The 18448-nt window shown below is 44.2% G+C and overlaps 1 protein-coding gene across 1 annotated transcript in view; it reads left to right on the plus strand.

Moving 5' to 3' along the window:
* plcg2 (phospholipase C, gamma 2) overlaps window positions 1-18448 on the plus strand; it is a 204209-nt gene that overhangs the window by 101161 nt on the left and 84600 nt on the right. The window contains exons 2-5 of the mRNA XM_085991754.1: window positions 8466-8609; window positions 11010-11103; window positions 11562-11609; window positions 16482-16566. Coding sequence (XP_085847880.1) covers window positions 8466-8609; window positions 11010-11103; window positions 11562-11609; window positions 16482-16566 — 371 coding nt within the window. The remainder of the gene's footprint in view (window positions 1-8465; window positions 8610-11009; window positions 11104-11561; window positions 11610-16481; window positions 16567-18448) is intronic.

An 18448-nucleotide genomic window follows, 5' to 3' on the forward strand; every position in this document is an offset into this window, starting at 1 on the left:
CTGAAATGAACTTTGCCCAAAGCACTGGTTGTTAGGTTTCCCATAGCAAATTGGTTTTGGCTGAATGCTTTTATTGTTTTCCTGTATATTTCCTAACTTTGAGATAGGAGGGAGGCTGAGAAACTATGGGGGGAAAATTGAGTCGGGCCCCCTTGGGGGCGCTAACTAAATTAACGCCCCAGCGGCTGAAATTCATCGGTAGCGTCCCAAGAGGGAAGCGGGCGCTACTGGAAGCACCCGCCTCCATCTTTGGGTGCTGCGAGGGAATATCGCGACACTACGTGCCGCAGTGCCATGCGCTGCGGCATGTTGCGCCGCAGTACTGCAGGCCTTCCTCCCCTTCTTAAAGGGACCAGCTGGGCCATCAGGGATCGGAGTGCCGGCAAAAGAGCCCGGCACTCGGAGTGAGAGAGTAATGCGAAAATAACCTCCTTCCACCACTGTCCCTTTTTTACAGTGTCATATGCTTCTGCTCCCCTGTAGAAGACTCGGTGTCCATTTCTTTTGATTTTGGCCACCAATGGACCTGGAAAGAAAGGATGTTTAAGAACAGTGTAAAAGATTCTGGGCTGAATCTTAACCACCCCTCAAAAATGGGTGGTTTGAGGTCGAGTGAGATGTTAAAACTTCAAAAATCTGAAACCCGACCCAACCCACCTCCAACCTGCTCACTTCCAGGTTTAATGGAGGCGGGACAAGGGGCCAGGTTGCCAACCCGCTCCCAGGAGGCAGGTTGCCAATTTAACTATTTTAATGAGGCTGGCAGCCTTAGATTTATCCCACTTTGCAGGTTTAACAGTGGCTGCCTGGGTTTCCCAGGCCTAGGGAAACCCAACTGCTGAAGGGGAGAAGGTAAGTGCCTTTACAGCACTGCCTGTGGGCCAGGAGGAGCAGGAGTGCTTCCCTCTGTCCCCCAGGCTCCCAACCCGCCCATACAAAGAACCCCCAGAGTCGGGTATCTGACGCTCTCAACCCCCTGGGTGGGATCGGACCCCCTCTCTGGGTCGGGGTACGGGCCCACCACCAACGCTCCCTGTAGCAACTTCAGGCTCCTTACCTGGGGCTGGGGCCTACTTCCCACCTGACTGGAAGCCAAGCCTGTCGATCAGGCTGACTTCCAGGCGGGGAACCTACAGGAAAAAACTACGCACACTGGAGTCAAAATTCCACAGCATGCAGGGAAACACGGACTTTTGGGGTTTTCCATGTTGAACCAATCCGGTGATTAATGCAGACATGCATAATGGCCAAATTTTACGCCATGACACAAGCACACTAACACAACACTGGGGTTGCGAGTCGTGTGTCTGCACTGCTGCTGGGTCCTTGGCGATCCCATCACATGGACGCCGTAACCAAGAAGGCATGCCAACGCCTGTTCTTCCTCAGGAGACTGAAGAAATTTGGAATGGCCCCCCAGATTCTCACCAACTTCTACCGGTGCACCATCGAGAGTATCCTGTCCGGCTGCATCACTACCTGGTATGGCAACTGCACCGCCACAGACCGCAAGGCTCTACAGATGGTGGTGAAAGCTGCACAACATACTATAGGAATTAAACTACCTGCTGTGCAGGATATCTACCCCGAGAGGTGCCGGGGGAAGGCCCTGAGAATCATCAAAGACTCGAGCCACCCCAGCCACAACCTCTTCGCCCTGCTCCCGTCCGGTAAGAGATACCGAAGCATACGGTCTCTTACCAGCAGGTTTCGAAACAGCTTTTACCCCCAGGCCATAAGACTCGTGAACGAATAATTTATTATTATTTATTATTATTATTACTGTATTTCTATTATTTTTATCATTGTTATGCCATATTTATTCCAATGTTGGGAGGACTCAAATCAACATTTCATTGTGCAGTACACACATCTGCTGCATATATGACAAATAAAATTGAATTGAATTGAGGGATTGAATTGATTACCATATTTATCTTTAGTGAGCCGTTGACTACAGGAGACCTCCATGTCAGCAGTCAACAGGCCTTGAGTGGCACGAGGCCTTGTGGCTGACCTGTGACTATCTGGATGTGAAACCTTTGTTGTTACACTACCCAGCTTCCTCCGGTTATTTCACCGTGTTCCTCATGAACGTTACAGGGTTGTTTGTGCTAGATTCATCTTGAGTTTTGTGTGAGATTGTATTGCTGATTCACAGCAACAACAACAACCACCATTTATATAGTACATTTAACATGGGCATGAAGAAAACAGATGTTTAGCCAAGAAATAAGAGATTAGAGGGGTGTCCAAAAGCTTGGTCAAAGGTGGATTATAAGGAGGGAGTTAAAGGTGAGGAGGTAAAGGGCTTTAGGGAGGGAATTCCAGAGTTTGTGACTGACCTAGGCAACTGAAGGCTGTGCTGCCAGTGGTGAGGTGGAGATGGGGGAAATGCAGTCAGAAGGACAGAGACTTTGATGGGGGCGGGGTGGGGGGAGAGATGTAGGGCTGGCGAGGTTATGGATTTAGGGAGGGATGAGGCCATAGAAAGATTTGAAGACCAGGGTGAGAATTTTAAAGTTGAAGCACTATGGGATTGGGAGCCAATATTGCCCTATTCAGTGAGAATGGGGGAGATGGGCGAGTGGGACTTGGTGTAGAGTAGGATACAAGCAGCAGAATTTTGGATGAGCTAAATACTGCATTACTGATGTGTAGTAACACACGTTCAAATCTAGTCTTTAATCTCACCTTCACCCATCCCATTAACAATGCTGCAAGATTCCTGTGATACGTTGCTATTTCAGGGTTTGGGACTCATCAACAATATGCCAATCTCCAAGTGTGGGGAGTGTTGTTAAGAAAATGTCAGTAATTTATATGATGCAGCCTAGGCCAATTCAGTAGTAACTTTAATGGTTCGGCCATATACAGTCATTCACAAGTCCTTTTTATTGGTGCTTTGGGAACTGAGTGGAAGAGAAATAGACACTTCTGGAGTTGTCACTGTAAAGATTTCGAGTTCTGGTCAGTAAACAAAAATTGCTCAAGGAAACCAAGGCTTGCGCTAGCCTTGGGTCCAAGCCCAGAGCAAAGACAGAAATGATACAGTTTGAGTAATACAGACAGGAAAAGTCATGCTGTAAACTGAACTGTGTTTCCCCAAACTGCAGGGACTGAGCATGTAGGACTGACGGCAGGTTTACATGCCTACAAGGCAAAAAGCAATGAATGCCCTCCCTCACTCCATCCTCCTTCTATAAGGAAGTACACGGCCTCACAGTTGTGACTTTTGTGGCACAAACCACTTCCTTGTGCTCTTCCTAGTACAGTACTTCAAGCGTGCATTTCTTATCTGCTTGCTGCAACTTGCAAGGTTTTGTTTAGATGTTTATTGCAACGCCGAAATGAACAAAACCAGGCGAACTTGAAATGAGTTTGCAACTTTATCGTGTGCATGTCAACGGGCATTGGGGTGCCTGTTACCATTAGGCTGGCGGCCAGTGAAGCCTTTGGGCCCATGTTCTCCTTTTCCGGCCAAGAAATTATTTTGTAACTTGCAGCGTGCAAATGTTTCATCAGGGCCCAGACTTCATGGGGGGAAAAAAACTTGTGGTTAGATTTACCATGTGGCTGAAATAAGAGGACCAAGATATTAAAGCGCAAGGTGATTTTTGGATGCCTTCGATGCAGTGACTATCCTCCTATTTCATAATGAACCCGACTCGCATGTTACGGCCTGTAATAACACACACAGTTCAGGTAAAACCATTTCCACCTTTAATTGAGGGCTAGCATTTTTGTTCTGCTTGATTTGTGTTGGCAGTAGAACATTTTGAATTTAAAGAAAGAGCTTGCATTTATGCCAAAGTGCTTTACAGCCAATGAAGTAGTTTTTGAAGTGGAATCACTGTTGTAATGTAGGAAACGTGGTAGCCAATTTGCACACAGCAAGCTCCCACAAACAACAATTAAACATATGACCAAATCATCTGTTTTAGGTATTAGTTTGAGGGATAAATGTCGGCCAGGACACTGGGAGAACCCTGCTGCCGTTCTTTGAATGGTGCTGCGGGGCCTTCTATATCCACCTGAGAAGGCAGACAGGCCCTCAGTTTAATGTCTCAGCTGAAAGATAGCATCTCCAATAGTACAGCACTCCCATAGTACTGCACTGAAATGTCAGCCTAGATTAGTGCTTAAGCCTTTAGAGTGGGGCTTGAACACGCAACCTTCTGACTCCGACATGAGAGTGCTACAAATAAGCCAAGGCTTTATTCTCAGAACATTGGAGGCAATTTTAACGTCACCCTGACCAGTGGGAATGGGGTGGATGCACAGTTAAAATCGTCTTTGAAAGCTTACCGCCCAGTCCCACTCCATTCCTCCCACCACCACCACAGATGAGGTGCCCGCCTGACTCAGGCGGGAGTCTCATTAATACATGCAAACTGAAATGGACACCAGGTCAGGCCAGGTTTGAGATCAACTTCAATGGCTCCTACGGTTAAACATCTCGCCAACCCTCTATCCAGGTTAGTACATGAAGAACAATTGCTTGATCGAGATGGCACAGGGTTGCCACTGCCCATGGAACCTTACCCAGGAGCCGTAGCCAAATGTGCAAAAAAATTGAAGACCAACAGTTAGAGCATCTGTTGCAATGCATTGCTTTTATGTCTAAAATGACAGTATGGTAGTTTCCAAGCATGTTGCCCTTTGGTGTGAAGAATTTGCAGTGTTGGATTCATGGCTAGATTAGCCAATACTTGTTTTGCTTTTCAACAACAACCACTTGCATTTGTGTCGCACCTTTAACAGAGAAAAATGCCCACGGTGCTTCAGAGACATAAAAAACAAAAAAAATAGATGCCAAGCCAAAAATGGACCTATTGGGGTGACCAAATGTTTGGTCAAAGAGATGGGTTTTATTGGAAATCTTAAATGAGGAGAGGCAGAGGGGTTTAGGGATTGAAACCAGACCTTGGGGCCTATGCAGTTGAAGGCTGGCATAGGTGGGGCAAAGCAAGTCCAAGCAGAATCGTCAAGGTAAGCTAAGTTTCACTTCTCGCATTGCATTGCATGTGCAGCTGGATGGTTGTGTTGGTTTGGGTTTAGCTGCAATTTGAATTGTGTTCCACTGGAGGTTTTTTGTTCACTTCTATTTGAATAGCAGTGAACACTGAAACACAGGGAAGACTATGGCCACGAATTTAATTGAGGAGGTGGAATGGGGGCGGGACAGCTGGTTTCCAGGTTCCGGTCTTGCTCCCAGCTGCATCCGCTCTGCAGACGTGATTTTACCTTGTTAAGCCCACCCTGCGGGCTTCCCGCCCAATTAACAGGAAGCGAGTTTAATGACGCGTCATCAGCCGGTTTCCTTAAAGGGACCACGTCCACATGGAGTTTGACAGTTGTTCTGTCAGTGTTTGACAGCATTGAGGTGCTGCAAACACTGACAATCACTGCACAAAGGTGAACGCTTGCACCCAGGCTCTTCAGTGACTCCCTCCATGTACTTATTGGAGGGAGTCAAAGCACGCAGGGAGGTTCTCTTCCCTTCCAAGGGCGGAAGAGACCTCCCCAGGACACCAACTTACCTTGCACCTCCACCCAACCCTCTCTATCTACTTTATCACTTCCCCATCTCACTAGCCACCCCTCACACTCACCCTCATCCTACTGCAAGCATACCAACTAACAACACACAAGGGTAGGCACTTGAGAGGTTTAGCCAATGTCTATGTGAAGTTTCTGGTAATGTGTTGTCATACAGTGAAATCTGTTTTTTTCAAAAAGTGCCCCTTATTGGACAGATCTGAGCGCACCTTGAGAAGTGTCTTACTGAGTTCCAGTGATTGTTCAATCATAACTTTCCCCCCCCCCCCCCCCCACTATAGTGCTGAGTGTTCAGTGGCTTGGACATTAAAGGGATGCTTCACGGTGCTGGTGTGGGATGGTGTCAACCTGGCGTATCATGTGGCAGCCAGGGTTTACAGCATCAAGTGAAGTAAATCTGGTCATGGTGATGCCATCGCTGGCCTCCTGGCCAGCAATTTTGTCAGGGGCTGATGCCCTGTGTCCAATGCAGCATCAGGTGATGGCGATGCAGGTTAGTGATGAGGGTGGTGATGTTGGGGCTGATCGTGGAAGGATTCGGAGGACCAAGGCCTGATTGTTTCATTGGCTCCGATGTTGCTGGAATAGATGGCAGCTGCAGGTGAGATGACAGAAGCGATCTGCCACTGGTGAGAGAGGTTCTCCCAATGAGGTGGCACTGGACATACAGTTGGATCTAAAAACTTGTAAGCTAAAGAAATCTCTATGTATTAAAAATGCAGTAACCAACATTTTCTGTGCTCTGAAACTCACCATCTGCAACATGGCATCCTTCACACCACTTCTGCAGCTGTCAGCTTTTCACAAACATCAGCAGACTCTCAATACGCCAGGTTGAGCTGGCGTGTTGCCCGAACAGCGGGTAACCAGTGGGGGAGAAGATAAAATTACAAGTAAGCCTCAAAATACTCTTAAATTGGCTCTTAACAAGCCATTTAAGTAACTGAAGTGTCTCCCCCGCCGCTTGGTATCGGATCACTTCTGCGCTGACGGATCCGACACCTGGGAGACTTGCGTGGAGGAGAGTTCACAGCGGGTTTCCTACCCGCTGTCAATCTTTGGAATTTTGACAGCGGACCCGCCCCTTCAGCGCGATTAAATTCGTGGCCTTGGCATTACCCTGACGAACCAAAGTATTTCTTTGTAGTCGGACTTTCAGACTTGGTTCACTATTGTGCTATTAAACCAGCAGTGGGCTCAGTCTCTATAGAGATCTGCTTACGTCAGAAATTTGTATGTTTGTTTAATAAATAGAATTTGTAAATTTTATCCCGATCATCCTATTCTACGATTATGGGTGTTGAGGGACTTAACACGACCATGTCGCAGGGTGTATTTTACTGTAGCCCGGTGGCCAATGATGGCTACCAATCACCATGATAATGAAATCAAAAACGGCGTTACACACGATGCAGTATTATCTTTGCCTCAGTTGTGCGTGTAAGGTGCCATCGTGTTAAGTAGATAGGGGCAGTCAAATGTAAAATAGTTCATGTATTCCAAATGCTAAAGTATTTGTGAAGAAATTCAAAAGAGTGTAATCCAGCCAATTTTGGATATGTAATTCTCTTATAATCCTATCTCCAGATGGTGGCAATACTTAAGATGCTGGAAAGTGATGGTTCTAGTGGTTGGGGTTCTCTGATTGCAGGAGGCAGTTTTTTGCAGTAGGTGACAGAATACAGCAGCAGTTCTGGTGAAAGTCCTCATTCCACATCACCTGACAGGAAGATACAGTTTTACAGAAATATTTCTCGTGGGGTGGGGTGAGTGGCAGAGTTGCTCTAAGTTTTAAAGGTGTACATTTCAGATATATTTACTATTAATTTGCAGGGCTATGGGGAAAGAGCAGGGTAGTGGGACTAATGGTGGGATAGCTCTACCAAAGATGGGCACGATATACAGGCGCGATGGGCCGAATGGCCTCCTTCTGTGCTGTATCATTCATGATTCCATGTTGCCATTTGCAGTGACCAGAGAAGTTCTTTTCCCCCATGTGTTACTGAAATGAAACAAGTGCTATATATTTATCCTGTACTGTATATTATATTTTCAGGTCTGTAAATTTTAACTCTCGCTTCAGAGGTACAATGGGCCCTTTCCTCATGTGAGACCATTGCATGCCTGTGTAGCTCTGACGTAAGATGGCAGTATGATTTCGTGATGTCGCTGTATCACGCGGGTCCCACATTCCTGGATGTAAAAGAAGTCTGAGATCTCAACCGATGTAAACTTTGACTGCAGACCACAGAATCCTGTCGCACGCAAGATGGTAGGATTCAGGTTCTCATCAATGAGCATGCCTTCCCCACATCAGAGACTGGCTCGCATAGTTCTAGAAGGTGTGGTCATTCTACACAGGGAGGGAGAGAAAGTCCGTGGATATCTTCTTGTGGTCAATTACAGAACTGCAGAGCTCGAAGCTTGGGAGAGAGGCACAACCCTGAACTTCTTGTTCAGGAAATGGCACATGGTATAGAGGAACTTAAACAGAAAACAAATTTTATTAGGGAAAAAACGTTAATAGGATGTTTGTGAAATGCCCAACATGAGCACCAGGTACAAGTAGCATTTCAAAAAATTTTGAAAAACAAACCATCTAAATTAAGATTAAAACAATACTGTCTGCTTAATGGAAATCCCTGTTCTATTTATATTGCATCTATTCAAAAGAGTCGGCAGACGACTGAGCGCCTTAGTACACTATCGCTGTCTTTCGTCAACACGTCATCTGTAATTAAAAACAGTAAGCATGCCCTGTGAATGCCTGACAAAGTCTGCTCTTTGACTTCACTGACTGTTTTTCACTACTGTTGCTCTTGGGTATCCTGGTAGCTGTGAAATGTTATCTGCCAAAAGTCCGTATGCAGCACCTCATATATAAATATTTTGTTTGCTTTTAGTTGATTTACAAGAGATCAAAGAACTCCGCCTTGGGAAAAACGCAAAGGACTTTGAGCAGATTCCAAAAGACAAATATAGCGACGATGTCTGCTTCACAGTGTTCTATGGTTCCGAGTTCGTACTCAACAATCTCAGTTTGGCAGGTGGGTGCTACAACTGGTACAAAACATTCCCCGGCCCTCGGCATTCCTGTGTTCCTTGAATACGCGCTCCATTTTGAAGATTAAAGCTGAATTGTCATCAGAGCATTCTGTTAGGAAGAGCAGAAACTTCTGAATTTAAAAACATGGCAGCAATTTGGAAGGGTGGTGTTATCTAAGATAATAGCAATCCCGAGGAGATCTAACATGATTTTTCCAAAAATGTGCAAGTTCACTGATGTGATTGTAGGCATCTGGAGTACTACATCGTATCTGGAGTACTGCATTCAATTCTGGCCACCACACCTCAGGAAAAGGATATTGGTCTTGGAAGGGGTGCAGTGCAGATTCACCAGAAAGATACCGGGGATAACATAGTTAAAGCTTGAGGAGAGGTTGCATAGACTAGTCTTATTCCCTTGAGTATAGAAGATTAAGGGGTGATCAACTTGAGGTGTTTAAGATGATTAAAGGATTTGATAGGGTAGATAGAGAAACTATTTCCTCTGGTGGGGGGAGTCCAGAACAAGGGGGCATAACCTTAAAATTAGAGCCTGGCCATTCAGGGGTGATGTCAGGAAGCACTACTTTACGCAAAGGGTAGTGAAAATCTGGAACTCTCGTTCCCCGAAAAAGCTATTGAGGCTGGGGGTCAATTGAAAATTTCAAAAGTAAGATTGAAAGATTTTTCTTGGGTAAGGGATATGAAACCAGGGCAGGTAGATGGAGTTAAGATACAGATCAGCCATGATCTAATTGAATAGTGAAACAGGCTCTAAGGGCTGAATGGCCTACTCCTGTTCCTATGATCTAGATTGAAATTTGAAGCTGGAAAAGATGGCACAGCGGGTTAGCACACTTTCACCTTTAAGCTCCTGTAAGGAAACTGGACGAGAGCCATTTTTTGTGCTAAAACCTTAAGTCTACAGAACCTCAGCTGCGGTGGTTGTGCATGTATTTGATGTCCATTATTTTGAAACGAACAAGGCACTAACTTCACAAAATGGGATGTGAGATGCCTGTATTAAATATGTTCTCCAGATGGCTACGGTGGTGCTTTGTTTATGTGAATGTGCTACTGGATATTACCTCTAGGACAAACTGTACTAGAATCCCAAGACCCCAGAGGATGACAGAAATTCAGTATATTCACATCAGGCAACACAATCTATTTCCTAGATTAAATGTATCTTTGCTGCTACGTCACTTTCTCATTCCATATTATTTTTTTCAGGTGAAATTTTACTGTGCCTGGTTTGAGTCAATCTTTTTAAACACTTTAGCAAGCTATTTAATGCTTGGAAATTGTCCGGTTTTATTACCGATTTCATTGCAATTTAAAGTGTATCCAGGTAAACACTCTGCGGGACAGCGGCAGAGAAGTAGGTGAAATTGATAATGGGTGAGGCCTACTGCCCTGACCTGAACGACCATTCCCCCTGCCCCTGCGAGGGTGCTCCATCCCCATCCGCCACATGCAAATGGTGGCAGAGAGGGCGGGACCCAGGTTCCTAGTCCATTTCCTTTCCTTCTGCTCCTATTCCCACTGCTCCCCAGGATCACCAGGTAAGCCATGGCAGTAGACCTAGGGTAGTGGCAGGAATGGCCCAAATGCAGCAAATGGAGGGAGAGGGTCTTGTAGCAGCCTCCTCTCCCTCCAACTCTCCACGATGCCTTCTGTGGACGACCGACCCAGTTTAGCCTTCAGGGCCCCGTGGCCGCTTTAAGACCACCATGCAACATCGTCTATATCTTTGGGGTCAATGGCAGGTTCCTGCTTAGTCAGAGGAATCCCGCCGGGAGCCCACCATGAATACATAATGACCCCTGTCGCTGGAGACTTGGCCGAGGCTGGGCCAGCGGATGCAAGGCCCAACCTGATCCTATGGGAGAAGCCTCCAGGAAATCCAGCCCTTTTACTCCACGGTTAAAGTACAGTGGACCTTGTGATGCCACACAATCTCTGATGTAGTATAAATTATTCATGATTCCCAAGTGAGGAAAGAAAGAACTTGCATTTATATATCACCTTCACAACCTCAGGACGTCCCAAAGCGCTTCACTGCCAATGAAGTACTTTTGAGGTACAGTAATGTAGGAAAACGCAGCACCCAATTTGTGCACAGCAAAGTCCCACAAACCGCAATGAGATAAATGACCAGATTATCTGTTCTAGTGACATTGGTGGTTATTGGAAAAAATATATAAAGCACCCTGCTATAAAACTTGCATCCTTAATAACAGTTTACAGTTTCTAAAGATACCATAATAAAAGATTCCATTGTTCATTGCTGTATATATATTGTCTTACAAATACAGAATAGGAACTATTTTAAAGTGAACTGACTGGCTGACTGAAAAAGGCATGGATGAGGATTTCACAATTGTTTTCTATTCTTGCAGCTAATTCAAAAGACGAAGCTTCCAAATGGTTAAAGGGACTGGAAATTCTGTACAAAGAGGCTCAAAATGCACCGACCCCATTACTAATAGAAAGGTAGAGGAACCCATGTCCGTCTTGTGTTTAAGTTGCTTTACCCATTCTGCAATTACAGAGAAACTTAAGTATCATTTGCGTGTTCAGTATTTTTTCAAGTAAACAATTGGTGTGTTGGAGGCTGGTCTTCTCTCTCGTAAAACTTTATAGATCGTGTTTTTTTTTTAAATTATCATCAATCATGTTAGAACATCTCAAAGAACTTTTCTTAAATATTGTTAGGAGTTCTAGGAAATGGTGAAAGCAGTCAATTGCTGTTTGACACTGCACTACTTCTAACTGCAGTTAGTTCTCATGTTCTCTCGACGTTAATGAGTTGCTAGAACTTCATCTCTAGAACTTCTGACATCATTGGGCTTCAGTTGCCACCTTGTAATTTGCTGCCAGAAGTCTATTAGTGAAAATGTAGCAATGTATCTGTGAACTTGTTTCACTCTCATGTTTTCTATGGTTTGCAGCTGGCTGAGGAAGCAGTTTTATTCAGTGGACTGGACAAGAAGAAATAGGTAAGACTCACTGAATTTCTATACTACTTTAGCCACGGTGTTGATGTGGCTGGTCCAGTTAAGCTTCTAGTCAGTGGTGTTCCCCAGATGTTGATGGTGGGGGACTCGGCAATGGTGGTGTCAGGGCGAGGTGGGCTTTCTCTTGTTCGAGATGGTCCTTACCAGCCACTTGCTGGTCATGACTGTTACCTGCCACTTGTCAGCTGCAGACTGGATGTTATCCAGGTCCTGCTGTAGCCTGGCACGGGCTGCTTCATTGTGGAATTATCATCGAACAGCCCCACTCCTGACTATGACAGAGGGGGGAAGGTCTTTGATGATGCAGCTGAAGATGGCTAGACTGAAAACGACTCCATGAGTAACTCCTGGCATTGCAATGATTGGCCTCTGACAATTTGAAACATCTTCCTTTGTGTCACGTATGACTCCAGCTAGTGGAAGGTTTTCCCTTTGATCCCCATTGGACTCAGTTTTTCTAGGGAATCCTTGGTATTATAACCTGTCAAATGGTGCCTTGATGTCCAGGACAAGTACCTTCACCTCTCCTCTGGCATTCAGCTCTCTCATCCATACCTGGATCAAGGCTGTGATAAAGTCTGGAGCTGAGTGATTCTGATAGCATCAGTAAGCAGATTATTGGTGAGTAGGTGTTTAGTGGCATTGTTGTTGACTCTTGCCATCACTTTACTGATGGCTAGGGGAAGCTGATAGGGTGGTAATTGGCCAGACTAGATTTATCCTGAATTTTGGGGATAAACCATACCTCGGAAATGTTCCACATTGTCAGGTCAATCAGAGCTGTACTGGAACAGCTTGGCCAGGGAACTGTCTAGTTCTGGTACACTATCTTCAGCACTACAGCCAGGATGTCACTAGAGCCCATAGTCTTTGCTGTGTTTAGTGCACTCAGGATCTGGCTATTCAATTGTTAGGAACTTAGGATCATAACTTACGCAGCGAGTTATTATGATCTGGAATGCACTGTCTGAAAAGGTGGTGGAAGCGGATTCAATGGTAACTTTCAAAAGGGAATTGGATAAATACTTGAAGGGGAGAAAATGTCAGGACTATGGGGAAAGAGCTGGGGAGTGGGATTAATTGGATCACCCTTTCAAAGATCTGGCACGATGGGTCGAATGGCCTCCTTCTGTGATGTATGATTCTGGGTCGTGGTCCATGCAAAGATGCTGAGAGGTTGTTTCACCTGGCTGGAGAGTCTAGAACTAGGAGTCATAGTCTCAGGATAAGGGGTCGGCCATTTAGGACTGAGATGAGAAGTTTCTTCACTCAGAGGGTTGTGAATCTTTGGACTTTTCTACCCCAGAGGGTTGTGGATGCTCAATCGTCGAGTATATTCAAGACTGAGATCGATAGATTTTTGGACTCTAGGGGAGTCGAGGGATATGGGGATCGGGCGGGAAAGTGGAGTTGAGGTAGAAGATCAGCCATGATCTTATTGAATGGTGGAGCAGGCTCGAGGGGACGTATGGCCTACTCCTGCTCTTATTTCTTATGTGTTACAGATACTGATTTGTGTTGTGAACAGTGATATGATTAGTGAAAAGTACAGTGCCTGAAGCAGGCCAACATCTTTAACTCTTACCCATATAAAGTAAAAGCAGAGAATGCTGTGCTGTGAATACACAGCAGCTTCATCATTATCTGTAAAGAGATAAGACAGATGAACATTTTAATTGTAGATCCTCCAGTTATGCCATGAAGTACAGAAGCTGTATGGAGCAGCTTCTGTTAATCTGACTGACTATAAAATTCTGTTCTGATGAATTTACATGTATGTATGTAATAGAAATTTGAGAGTTGTAGTTAAGTATTAATATGTATGCTGTAGAGTAACTATTCTGAATACTTTGGACTTGTATATGAAGATGTCTAAAACTATAAAAGTTTTCTTGTTTTTAACTTGCTAGGTTTACATGGCATGGCACAGGATGTGACTTATCACTTGTGATGTACTTTAACAGGAAGAAACAGTGTTAAATATTTGGTTCAGCAAAAGTGATGGTGCGGGCACATCGGAAATAGGGCAAATTCAAAATATCTGCTGCTGCCTTTTGAGCGTAAAATTAATGTCGGTAGTCCAAATTTCTTGTGGTCCTGCTCCACTGGCGGAAGTGTGTCTCCCATTACACACCCATTCACACTTCTGGTGTAATTTTAGACTGGCGTAAAACGGGGCAGGGACCTGGTGTAAAGAGGTCTCATCCCATTTATGGCCCCTTATGGCCAGATAATGTCAGTTTCCTGACACACACAGCAGAGGGAATTCAGGATCTACATCTCTTGTTCTGATTTTCAATTCCGTCAACTGAAAAATGTTTTGGCTACTTGCTTAAGTGTTGTGGAAGATGCGTATTTCTTTTGGTAGCCATTCAACAGCTTTATGCTATCTCTGCCATGCTGCGTGCATATACACCACACAGTGGAGAAAAGATAAGCACTTTGGAATCAAATATTACCTGTGCTGATTGTTCATAACTGAACAAAATACTGAGCGTACACAGGTACAGCTTGGCTCAGCCCAACCTAGTTGGATACTCCCATCTTCATGTGCTGTTGCGTGTAGGAAACTTGTTTGGTTTAGAATGATTTTGTGCCTTTCAGCCAGTGTTTTTATCTCAGATTTCCAGCATCCCCAGTATTTTGTTTTTGTTCTTCTCTCATGTTCCTGTTGCCAATATTGGGGCCCTGAAATTCCATGGGGCTATCCCCCGTCTCTTGTCATAACAGCCGGTTATTGCTGTTTCCAATGCCCTGGGTGTTTTGCAGTTGTAACTGTTGACACTATTTGGCAATTGTCGATATATCATTATGATGATGGACCCAGGACCTGTCACATTTATTTCATGGCAAATTTTAAATTTATTCATTTTTATGTGCAATTGTAGTTCGGTGAAGTGGACAAATTTAAATTGGTTTCTGTAAGCTGTAGCTGAAAGGAGTTTGCTTTTTATAGGCATATGAATACACGTTGCTCTGTCTGAAGCCATTACAGTTTGAAATTCCATCAGGAATTTACTCCTGGGTGTGAAAACTTGGGTTGCCTTTGACCTACAGCTAATCAAATTATAGAGCAATGCATGGGCTAATTTTGTAGTTTCCTATCGGAAATATATGGTCACTTTGGATCAAGGTATTTGTGCTGCCTAAGTGTTAGAGGATGCAAAGCTCACCCAAGTTTATAGTAAGAGTTAATATAGATCACCAGGCTGTCGACTGCCTATACTTCTAGCCTATTGTAGGTGATTTTTTCCGGACCTCTGAAAGGTTAAACACTGGCTTGCCTGTAAACTCTCATCGGCACACACTGCCCATTTTCAAATGACCAAGCTGTTATCTGTACTGGGTATCTCACTAGGACGCTGATAGTTTTGATTTTCCTGGGTGCTTTAAAATTGCTTGAACCAGGTAGGTTAGAGCACTTATCTTCCCTTATACTGTTGAAATCTATCTTGATTAACAGTTTTGTAGCCAGCAGGTGCCTGAATCTGGGCATAAGTATGGAAAACTCTCCCAATTCTTTAGTTCAATTAATATACTGTATGTAGGTCACTGTGAGGCAGGACTCTGTAAAAGGCACCTCCAAAAGGTCTGTGTTGTTTTTGTTTGAAGAACACAGTTTTAAAGCAATAGCAAATTATTATTTTTTAAATAAACAGCTAATTTCATCTTGCTTTTGTACAATTTTACTTTTTTAATAAATTCAAATTCATTTTTAGCCTAAGCCACATGATCTGTCAGCATTGCATTTGCTGCCAGGTTGGAAGGATCTCTGAATGTATTGCAAGGGGGTGGTATTATTTCTGATGTATACCCCAATGTTAGAAAGGTTTACTGTTCATCCAGTGGCAGTGCCATGCCAGAGGTTTAGCTAATAACGTCAAGCTTCAGTCCATGGGCAGTGCTGCCTTAATTATGGAAGCTGACTTTTGCAGTGTTAGTAAAATGCATTGGGTAGTACCCCAAGCTGAAACATTTATTATCCCACTCCCTTCTTTGTTAGTCTAGTTCGGATTGGCTAAACTTTAGTTTGACTGTTATAAAAATCTTCAACTGAATATTAAGTTTGCATTAACTATAATTTATAGGCTTAATTCTCCATGTAAGTGCTAGCACTTGTATGCTAACACAAGTCTGTCTTGAAACATAGTTTGGACCATAGCTTTATTAAGCAGAATAAAGTGCCACTTTTGCAAAGTGCAATGAAATATTGGTAATCATTTTGGAGTGAATTTGTGGTGTGTGTTTTCACACGACTGTAGCAGGATTCTGGCGAAGAGGAGGAAATGGCTTTTCAGAGCAGCACGAGGTTGCGAGCATTTCCTCCTTGCAATGAAAAAGGAGCAGGCGGAGCTGTAATACCATAGAAACTGTCCTTTTGGGACCTCTTGGGGGAATTACAAGGTTTATTAAAATTGCCAGTTGTTTCCACGCCTCCTGGATGGAGTATTATGTGTGTTAATTGTTTCTAAAATGCTCAAGTACTTTCTCTTTTCATCCTTTTCCAAGGTTCACTGTCATATAAATATCCCATTTCCGAATGGGGAGGGACAGAATTCATCTGTTCATTTCACTTGTGACAAAATGCTTTTGCATTAGTTTGGACCAGTATACATTTGCTAATAGTTTTTTGTCTCCTACTTTATGGAGTAAATCCCCTGCTCGTGTGCCCTCAGTGAGGACTTGCAGCCGAAGAGAGTGCTGATTGCAAAGCCTTGTAGCCCTCTCTCTGGCCTGTACTCCCTTTGAGCACAGCTACCAGCTTGGATTGCGGGATCAGTGAATTTACCCTTCTATATGTAGCTCTTTTTTTCATTTGGTTGAATAAATTGATTTCTTCTTTTTTTTTTGCAGCATCTCCCTCAAGGAGCTGAGGCTCATGCTACCTCAAGTAAACTTCAAAGTGCCAAGTGTGAAGTTCCTTAAGGACAAGATGGGGGTATTTATACTTTAAGCTAATTGCCAATTATGTTTTCATGACAAATTGTCATCTTAAGTTACGCGCTTTCCATAATTAGGCCTTTATCAAAAGCGTACAAAGAGTTGTATTTTGTTCACCCTCTCCTAAAAAAGTATGCTTTGTACCCGTCTAAAAATGTATACATTAAGCTTTATTTCCCGAGGCTGGTTTCTCTGTTGGGTTTTTGGCCTAGCCTCCTCTGCTGTAGGTGCTAAATCCAGTACAGGATATCAAAAATTGAGTTAACAACTGCCGTTGCAGACAAAATGATTTCTCTAGCGGCTTCAACCCCAAGCTAAAATCTTTAGCAGGAAATTTTGTTTTTTCTGCTTTCAAGCTTCAGGCCAATTAAGGCCTGTTTGATGCATTATTGATCCCACCGATGTTGCCCCCTGCTGAATTGCGCTTGAATAGTCCAGTCATTGTTTGCCTATAACAGGATTGCAGTTAATGCTGGACAGATTACACAATTAGTAGCATTGACAGTGTTTGTTTGTATTTAGTGCATTGGTGCAAAGGACAGAGAACTGAAAGGAGGCTCTGATTGCACAGAACCCTCGCAGTCTGTAGCATCTCAAACCCACAAGAATGCATCTACCAGCTCAAGCAACTACCTGATTATGACCTGCAGAGCGGTGCATTCAAAAATGCAGCTGCTTGGGAAATAGGAGTTGCCTCTGCTTGCAGGATTTGGAGCTGTGCAAACCAAACAGTTACTCAGAAGTCCATGGCTGAACATGAGACATGCCAGTTTGAGGACCAATAGCAACATCGCAGGCACTTCACTGCAACCGGTGATTCAGACAGTGCTTGGGCCTGTGCCAGTGGGGCTGCCCAAGCCCCTTTTATTCATTCCCTGGGGCTTTCCAATCTTTCCTCCAAAGAATAAAAGCCAGCCTTATTTAACAGCTTCTTGCACTCTGACACCCGAACCATCCAAAGCAGCTTTGTGCACAGACACCTAACATGCAAATGCTGTGGCTGTTTCCTTAGAGATTCAGAATGCCATTTGCATCATGTCGTCATATATCTGGGAGAACTCCTGCTCCATGTTTCTGGTCAGTTGCCCCACACTGGGGGGGGGGGCGCATTCTCATGCCCGCATAGCACCGAGACTCGCACTATTACTGTGCTCTGTGGAGCCGACTGATCTTGTCGTGCCCACAACAGGTTTCGGCATCCTCCGCTCGAAGGGATCTGTACAGATGTCTCATCCCTAAGTAGTTGCATTAAGTGACATGGACCTCTACAAAGAGCCTGCTGTCCTCTTTGTAAATTGCCCTGGGTCCACCCCTGTCCTCGTGCTGTTGTACCATCACAGGATGAAGAGTGCTAATGTGGAGAAAATGATGATGCATTGCCCCATGAACTATGGAAAGTACTCTGTGGAAGTCAGTGAAGTGTATTTTCCTAGTGTGGGTGTCGGCCACAATCTTTCCTGCTTTATCCGCTCTCCACAGCTGTTTCAATGGCCAGAGCTACTTTTAACAATTATAAGGCACTTCATAGATGTATTAACAGCATTACTGGCAACAACTTAAGAAGCCGAGGAATTAATCCCAGGTATTTTTTTGTACTCTTGTTAAAGTAGTGGTGATTAGGGATAGCCGCATTATGAATACATTTATGATATAGGCCTTAAGATTAGCATATGAAAGCATAATGCAGTTATTTGTCTGCTATTTTAATGGTTATGGTAACCCATTTATGTTAGTAAATGGGGGGAGGGAGACAGTGTAAGTCCTTTGATTATCCTTTTCCTGAAGGGTGCTCATTATTCTAATGTTTGTTCACTATTCGATTTAAATCTACAGAATCCTTTATTTCCTGGTCATTTTCACTGTGCTGAAAGTGATTTTTT

The sequence above is a fragment of the Somniosus microcephalus genome, chromosome 6 (genome assembly GCF_052327205.1).
Source record: "Somniosus microcephalus isolate GS21.2 chromosome 6, FLI_Smic_1.0, whole genome shotgun sequence".
NCBI classification, from domain to species: domain Eukaryota; kingdom Metazoa; phylum Chordata; class Chondrichthyes; order Squaliformes; family Somniosidae; genus Somniosus; species Somniosus microcephalus.